This window comes from Hibiscus syriacus, unplaced genomic scaffold, assembly GCF_006381635.1.
Source record: "Hibiscus syriacus cultivar Baekdansim isolate YM2019G1 unplaced genomic scaffold, ASM638163v2 tig00110833_pilon, whole genome shotgun sequence".
NCBI classification, from domain to species: domain Eukaryota; kingdom Viridiplantae; phylum Streptophyta; class Magnoliopsida; order Malvales; family Malvaceae; genus Hibiscus; species Hibiscus syriacus.
In genome coordinates, this window is record NW_024062884.1 from 531696 (window position 1) to 541160 (window position 9465).

Here is a 9465-nt window from a genome sequence, read left to right on the forward strand (position 1 = left end):
ATTAGTTTACATAATAAAGAAATTTAATAATAACATTTACCTAACTATTTTTATTTAAACATGCTTTTTCATAATTTAAATAATTTAAATATACATGTAATTTAATCAGTAAAAAAATAATTTAACAGGAAAATTAGAATTCATTTCTCCTGTGTGTACACCTATTTTGGACAAAATTTCGGCATGACTTCAGATCGGAAGAGTTTCTAGGGTTTATTATATGTAAGGTTTCAGATCTAAGAATAAAGGTACCCGAATTGTCCTTGTTAGTGCCCCCTTGGGTTGCTAACCCTCAATCCTAGTCCATCACAGACTAAAATGGATCGAGTTCAATTCGAGGGGATACATTTCTCTATGCCTGACACGGAGAATAAATTCTCACGAAGACATAGAGCATATGAACCCCGAAAGTTACTTGCTAGGTCTGACACGGAGAATAAATTCTCACGAAGACGTCGCTTTCACTCCCACTTAAAAAGGACAAACTCAATTATAGAGCTTTATGTTATGCAATGCAAGTGTTGTGTGTGAGGAGAAATGTTCAAACCTCTGACGGAAAAATAAATAATGAAATAAATACTTGCAAATAAAAAAAATGAAATATTAATAAGAAAATATATACATACTATGAAAATAATAAATATATAAAAAAAATTGAAAAGGAAAAATCATAAATTAAATATATAAATTTTAATTTATAATTAATAGAGACAATTTATAATTGATTTTAAAAGTTTGACCAGTCCCCAGCGGAGTCGCCAAGCTGTCGTAACTGGTTTTCGTCCGGGTACGAAAAATTTATTTGGCGGAAAAATTGATGTGAATAAATGGTTTTTGAAAATAATTTGGGAGTCGCCATCGGCCTTTTGGGTCAGGTAGGTCGAATACCTAAAAATTATTTTTTTTAAAAGAGTTTTAAGAAAACATCAATTAAAAAAATGAACTGATTTGCGTTTATAACCAAAAATTCGTTCTTTTTAATAATAAAAAGGGATTCGTGGTCGGTTACGTTTAGGGAAGGATTAGCACCCCTACAAATCCCAAAATTGATACTTTTTAATTATAAATTGTCTCTATTATTAAAAATTTAAAATATATTTAATTTATAATCCTATTATTTCAAAATTATATAAAAATATTTAAAAATATCGGAAAAGGACTTCTAGGTGCCTTAAGACAGTTATTTTCTTTGATATTAATAAATATTAATTTGAATAAAATTAAATAATAATTTTTTATAATATTTAATTTTAAAATACCAGAATAGGACATCCAGTTGTATTAAGACTGCCCTTTTCTTCGATAAATATTAAAATAATTTATTGAAAAAAAAATTATTATTTATTATATATATTTATGACTACATAATAATAATAAAAATATTTAAATATATAAACAAATAAAATTAAAACAATAAAAATATAATTAGAACTATATGAAAATATTTAAAATTGGTGACTAGATTATAGTAAAATTAAAATTAAATATCCAATTCATAATTAATCAAAATTATAGGGATTAAACATGCTATTTTCTTATTTATTAATTCAGTGACTAAAATAAAACTTATCTAAAATTTGAATATCATATTAAAATAAATTAAAAATATAAACTCGGGATTAAAATATTAATTATTAAAAATAAGAGATTAAATCTGTTATTTACCCTAAATATATTATTTTAATATAAAGGACTAAAATAAATAAAACTAAAATTTAAAGATCAAATTAAAAGGATTATAAATTGATTTAGTGACTAAAATGTAAGAGTTACAAGTTATAATGGCTGCGGACGGGATTTAACAATTAAAATTTGCACAAATAGTTCTTCCCGAAACGACGTCGTTCGGGAAGGCCTATTTAAGGTCTCTTCTCTGAGAGAGAATTTTCTCTCTCGCTTCTCTCTAGCTTCCCTCACCGGAGGGAAGCCGGTCACCGGACGGCAACCGTCTGCCGCCGTGACCCTCACCGCCGTCCACCGCATCCGGTGGTCGGAAAATTTTATTTTTACATCATTAGGTAGATCGGACCGTCCTAAGGACGGTTCTGGTGCTCTTTTCTCCTAAATAGCTCCCGATCGGAGCAAATCTAAAAAATTACCTTCGGTTTTCGAAGGTTTTGGTGAAGTTTGAAGAGGTCTGGTGGCTTCCTCGGTAAGCTTCTTTCCTTTCTTTTCGTTTCTGTTTTGGTTTATTGCGGATTGTGGGTTATTGTTCTTCATTTTTGTTCTCTGTTTTTGCTGGTCTCTCTCGGTTCTCCCTCTCCTCTTTTTTTCGCAGATGGGGTGATGGCTTTATAGCCATCACCGGTGTGGCCATCGGACCGGGTAAAAGAATACCCTTCGGTGAGTCACCGGACTCCCAGTGGTGACTCACCCCATAGCCATAACGTGGCTGGCTGGCGTTGAAGCTTCTGGAGCCTTCGGTTGGGGCGTGGCAGCGGTTGGAGCGGCGGCAGCTGGTGTAATCCCTAGGGTATCATAACCCTAGGGTTTCGTCTGGCGCCATCTGGACCGTTGGATCAATGCTAGATCCAACGGTGGAGAAGCAAAGCGGCGGCAGCTGGATAGAAAACCCTAATTGGGTTTTAGGGTTTCTAATTTGGGCCAGTTGGGTCCTTTGTAATTGGGCCGATCCAATCTGGGCCTGTTTGTAATTATTTTTTAATTATAATAATTATAATAATAATAATAATAATAATAATAATAATAATAATAATAATAATAAAATGAGAAAAAATTTAGTATCTTCAATCATCAACATGGAAAGGAAAATTCTTACTCACTATAATCTTGAAGACTGCATGGACTGCCTATGTTTACATATTATGGGAGGAACGGAATTGTAAATTTTTTAAATGTCGACTCAGATTAATCGAGGACTTGCTTAAGATCATTATTGAAACTGTGCAAATTCAATTAAAGGGTAGAAATATAAATAGAGCTGATAGAACTAACTATAACATGTGTATTGCCTTGGGTTTAGCTTAACCAACTTTTGTCTTTTGTAGTAGGCTGTTTTTTATTTCTTTTGTTATGATGGTTGATTGTTTTGTAGCAGAATTCTGTTATATTGGATAATAAAATTCGATTTATCCACACACAAAAAGTTTTCACCTTCGGGGTTTTGATTTCCATCCAAAATTAGGGGTGAAGTCGATTGGATCGAATTTTTGATCCACCCGAGATTTGGATTCATTCATCCGAAATTCAATCCGGTCCATATAATATATACCTTATACTCAACTGACTTTTTGAATTAAAAATAATATATAAAAATATTATTGTATAAAAATATAAAATAAAATTATATATTTTTTTCTGATTAAATTAGATATTTTTTTATCTTAAATCTAAATCTGACCCGACCAAACACTATTTTTAAAAAAACAACAAAAATCTAATTTTTTTTAAAAACTCGACCCAACCCGATCGTATCCGAATCCCATGATCATCCCTATCCAAAACCACACACTTCAATTCCCGTACCAATCACATTGAAACGAAGTCGTATTTCCAAATTCCATGTTATTTTTCATCAAAATCCCCTGCCAGCTCTCTCCCATGGAATCCAACAAAATCAAAGAAAAATACGAAGAAAGTAGAAGATAAAGGAGCTTCCCTTCACTGTAATATAATAGAACAGTCATAATATATTCCCGATATAGCAGAGAACGCCTCATGCCGGACATAATGACACGATAATATTAGCAACTTAAACTATTAACTGCTGTAAGCACCACCAAGTAACCATGGCGGCTTTATTGTAAAAACATGAAATCAAAACACGCTATTTCATAATAACAGAGGCCTCTCTGCGTCCAGTGAGCTTGGTTTTTGCCTCTCTTCATTTACAATTGCAAGGGTTGCAGGTGCAGTTGTCTCCACACTTGCACTTGCCGCCGCTCTCAGCCCCGGATTCCATCTCAGCTCCCTCAAAGTGCCTGCCATGGATCGAAAGACGGGGATCAGAAACCTTAAAAACAAAGCAAAACATAACAAAAAAAGATTGAACTCTCTGTTACGTACGCTTTCTGGGGTGGCACGCCGAGGACGAGAGTCTCGGTTGTGGTCATCTCGGCGGCGCTCATGTCGGGGTACATCTTGCATCTACAAGTTCAAGAATTCGAACCAGAAAAACAAGATCAGTGGCAAAAATAAACGATTTTGAAGAAGACCCTTTAGGGTAAACGTGATTTTTCAAATAATTCGAAACAGAGGAAATTAATTACCCTCCACAGCCGCTGCCGCACTTGGAGCCGGTACCGCAGCCACAGTTTCCACCACAGCAAGACATATTCACACGATCTTTATCTGATTAAAAAACCAAATGATTATAATGAGTTTTTTTCTTTTCAGAGCTAGCAAACAACACTTGAAAGATAATACAGTAGAGGCAAAATTTATAGACCGGGAGAGACGTGAGGAGTTCAATACCAACCATCCACGTGTCGTGATCATACACGGGAATCGTTTCCATTGTAACGCTTGTCGTGCTCCCTTCCACGTTTTTATAGAAAGTATATCTCCTCCTTTTGTCTGCCTCATCTTTGACTCACCGTCCGATCCATCTAGGTTTTGATCAACAGTTAGATAATTTTGGTGGTGGACCCCTTGGAGGCATGACCCATTAATTAGATAATCTAAAAAATTGATATTTTTACTTGATTACAACGATAATATATTAAACGAAAATATCATCTTTCCTTTCATTTCCTTTCTTTAGAATCTTCTTCTTCTCTCCTAAATAAAATTAAAAATATATTTAATGTTTATCAAAATAAATAAATAAACAAATCATGTATATTAGTAATATAATATTTAACATAATACTTTAATGAAAATTGATATATTATATTATATATTTAAAAATAAATAATATATAATCAAATTGATCTTCAAGCATCTTCACTCCACTCCTTTTTCATCTTATTTTGGAAAGAATGGACGAGCATTTTTCATTTTAATATAGATATAATTTGGTACCCACGCATACAATATAAAAGCAAAGGGAAGGCATAATCAATTTTCAGGAGTTTTTATTGAAATATCACCCCAAACCCATTAATTATATGTCATACACACTCTCTTCTAATATTTTCAATCTAGCACCATTTCTGACAAAATATGAATCACCGTCCATGTCAACGTGGAGTTCTGTCCGAGTTGGTGTCACGTAAGGGACAATCCACACTTTCTCTGAACCTCTGACATATACAGAATGAGCAAATCATGAAACGCACATTGCGCACATTTCATGAAGCATTGCGCACATTTCATAAGAAATGTTAATATGACGCAATGTGAAAAGGCGCGTTTCAAAGGGCATATTTTTCAAAGTCCACATCATCCCTCAAAGTATTTTAAAAAAATATGATTTGAAAAAATAAAAAAAAATAAAAATATAGGAACTAACATCATAATTTAATACATATTAGTTCTATGAGTTGAAGAGCTTCATGTGGTTAGCTTATATTGACATATTAGAGTGTTTAAGTTATGTTTCTTGATAATGCGAGATAAAAGCTAAAAGATGTATTCCTTAACTTTTTTATCTCTATATATAATGATCTAATATTAATTAATATAAACCTTAATTGCGGATGACGATCCGCGCCTTCCCTTACGTGACGTGAGCTCGGACATAATCCTACAAAGGCACGGATGATGATCTGTACTTTATTATCACTTTGTCAGAAAATATGCTAGAGATCAATAATATTAGAAGAGAGAATACTTGACAAGTAATTAATGAGTTTAAAGATAATATTTCGATAAAAAAACCCAATTTTCAAATGTTATCTATTTGAAATGATTTAATTATAATTAAATAATGAAATCATTACCCTCTCAATATAATTAAGTCACTGTTTTTCATGTTAGAAAGGCAAAGAGAATCCATTTGATTTGATTCTTTCACGCATTTTTTTTCTTTTGCTCAAAGGTTTTCTCCCCATCATCTCGCTAGGCGGCATTGATTAGAGCTAGCAATACCATAGCACAAATGACACTTTTATTTGTTTAATAATAGGTTTAATATAAAATAATTGACCAATTATGATTCAAAAAATATTTTAATGTTTATTTTTTTCCGTAATAATAGGTGTCTAATGTTAATAAAAAATATATTTAATATTTTTAGGTGTCTATCGTTATATTTTTAAAATTTTAAATTTTTTAATAATAAAAATATTATTTTTAAAAAAAGAAAAAAAAACTTAAATTATTTATAAAAACCCCAAAATTTTACTTACATTATAAAAAATCCTAAAAAACTAAAATTTCTCATTTTAACCCCATTATCAACAGTCGTTGGTCATCTCCGGTCATCATTATCATCGCCGAACGATTGGTTTTTTTATCAGAATTGCATAGTGGCTTGAATGGTAGTGGTTGTGGCTTATGGGTATCGAAATTGACCAGAATCGACGAAAACATCGAAGGTCTAAAGAAACTTTAAATGCTTCTCTACGACAAAAGGTGACAAATTACGACGAAATGGGCAACGAAATTTGATCGGGGGTCGACGTCGATGCTGATGATGACTGTCATGGCTGGCTGGTGGCTATGGAAAAGGGAAGGGAGAAGGGGGGAGGGAGGGGACAAGCTACTATTTGGATTTTTTTTATTTTTAAATAAATTCTCTAAATTACTAAAACGTGACAATTGTAATTTAAGAAAAAAATTTAACGACGGTTAACGATAGAACACCTAAAAATATAATGTTAAAAATATTATATATATCTATTTTTAATGAAAATAAATTTAAACACTAAAATATTTTTGTAATATAATTTAGACGTTTATTTTTGTATTAAGCGTTTTTAATATCCTTTCCCTCTTAGTCATAGGAGTCAGTTAAGGTTCTCATCCGACAAGGGTTAAACGAATCTGACCTTACGCCTAGGTGGGTCCAAATTCAACCGAGTCCGACTGCTGCGGTAGTGGATATGTATGGGGATAATCTTTAGCATATGGAGACAGACATAAGTGTTAGGATGTCCAACCATTTTCAATTGTAACGCCACGTGGATTTATCGGTTTTACATGCATGCGTCTTCTTCCTCGCCACCATGCATGTTTTCCAACAATCCCTTTGTTAACCAAAGTTAACATATATGCTATCGTAAATTTTGTCGATTTTTCATTGGAAGTGTCTTGTCTTTTTGCCTGCACCCAGATAAGAGAAAAAGAAGAAGAAGAAACAAGGCATGGACGCGCAACAAATCTGTGCTACTTACCATTCGAAAACTTACGGGCAATTCACCGTTCAGAATTAGTTCGAAGGATTCGCCTTGATTAATTCGAACCGACTCATATCATACATCTAGTTTTGGTGGGTGAGTCTCTCAACAAGAATTTTCTGTATATACAAGAATTCAAACTCAGGACGTTACTTAAACAATATCAAGTTGTTTATCACTTGAACCGATCCATGTTGATAAACTTGTATCTATTCAACTATACATTAGTTTTTTTAACAAATTTCTTAATCAAATGGTCTCAACTCTTCATCGAAAGATTTTAACATTTCAATTTATTTCCTTTCCACTATAAATAGACTAATCGAGACATAAACAAATCTTAGACACAACTTAGAACTTTGGAATAGGAAAACAAAACACTTAGAAAGTTTCTATTATAAACTATTATAACAGTATCACGGACTAACATGTAAAAACTATTAATTTTCACATCAACATCATAATAACCAACAAAAATTTATCAATTTCTATAGGTAAAAAACAATATTAATGAATTTTTAGAGTTTAAAGAACAATAATGATTTTTTCATAAAACTACCACACTATAATTTGGATCGAGTATTAGAATAAAAAAAACCTCTAAAACTGTGAAATAATAAAATTAATAACAATACAAATTATAAAAAAAAAGAAATAGTTCGTTCAACAAAAAGTGAAAAAGGCACGTATTAAAGTGACTTCTGTGATAAAGGGATTATTGATATTAATGAATTTTTAGAGTTAAAAGAACAATAATGCTTTTTTCATAAAACTACCACACTATAATTTGAATCGAGTATTAGAATAAAAAAACCTCTAAAACCGTGAAATAATAAAGATAACAACAATCCAAATTATAAAAAAGAAAGAAATAGTCGATTAAGAAAAAGTGAAACAGGCACGGACTAAAGTAGTCTATGTGATAAAGGGTTATTGATATTCCTTGAAGATTCAAATTCGAACATCATAGATATCAGGGGTGTGAACTATCAATATCGAAAAGTTGAGAGTTATTTGTGAACGAATATTGCCATGTATTTAATCCAAATTATTAAAAAAAGGAACAAAAACAAAAAGTTAAGCAGACCCAAATTAGTTCTATTCAAACCAACAAATAACAAAATTTAGGTCAATAAGACTTCAAACCCAAAATAAAAACATAATATCGGACTTCCTAAAGCTCAATATTTCAATAAATAAATGGCTGTCGTTTGTTCCTATATGTAATGTGATAAGGGAAAGATAAGATAGTAGACAGTCCTTAACATTAGGTTGAGAGTAATTTTCGTATGAGACTTCTAAATTATAAAATGCCCTCCATAGACTTGATTAAGAACCTCAAGATTAAGAACCTTGTGCTTTACCAACTGAGCTGGACGGTCAATATTTGTTTTCTTAAGCTGTGTTTCATTCGGTAGGCAAGCCTTGACTCTTGAGGGAACCTCTTGGTGTGGTGTCTGCGCAGTAGTTGTATATCATGTAATTCTTTTGCACCCATTGAAGCCTTTCCTGATTTGATGAATCTAGTTCTTGTGAAAGCCATGCATTATTAGGGTTAGAAGCAGCTGGGGAAGTTGAAGAGCAAGAAGATGATCCAGTAGACCAAATGCAGGCGTCGGCATTGAAGTTCCTGTAAGAAGCAGTGAAAGGAGCCTGTGTCCAATCTGTCTTCACCACCCCCACCCCTTGTCGCCCAATCATCAACAAGACCCCCATCTTTCTCCACGGGAGGGAAATAACACAAAGACTGATCGAAAAACAAGGATTTCCAATCAAGAGTCTTACCTGAACCACCAACGCAAGCTGGAGAACCCACAGCCTGCACTGCTTCAACAACGTCCACTGACCCACCAGCACCATCCAATGAGCCCACTCGCCTAATTTCCACATCTGCCACCCCTTTCAACGACGGAAAACCAGTTAAACCAGAAGCGCCATGAGCAAAACCACCAACGCTGACAGGAAAACCCAAGCAGCCTTTCCACCTTTAGCAACTTCCACTGACCCAACAATACCATCTGACGAACCAACAACATTCTGCACAGATCGCCCAATTTCCAGAGCTTCCACCCATTTTAAAGGCGAAAACCTCGAAAAATCAGAAACACCAAGGTCCAAATCCAACCCTTTCCCCAAATCCATCATGAACAAACACAAGAAACAAGAAACCCAACTACAATAGACCGAGGAATCAAAAACAATTGAGAAAATACCCAGAAAAAAA

General features: G+C 33.2%; 1 protein-coding gene across 1 annotated transcript; it reads right to left on the reverse strand.

The window, feature by feature from the left end:
• Positions 1-3630: 3630 nt before the first annotated feature.
• LOC120143035 (metallothionein-like protein type 2) lies at positions 3631-4364 on the reverse strand. Its single transcript, XM_039157460.1, has 3 exons — positions 4230-4364; positions 4027-4107; positions 3631-3941 (listed from the first exon to the last, which is right to left on the reverse strand). Exons 1-3 carry the CDS (start codon positions 4292-4294, stop codon positions 3845-3847), a joined length of 243 nt encoding a protein of 80 aa, XP_039013391.1. The 5' UTR covers positions 4295-4364; the 3' UTR covers positions 3631-3844.
• Positions 4365-9465: the final 5101 nt, after the last annotated feature.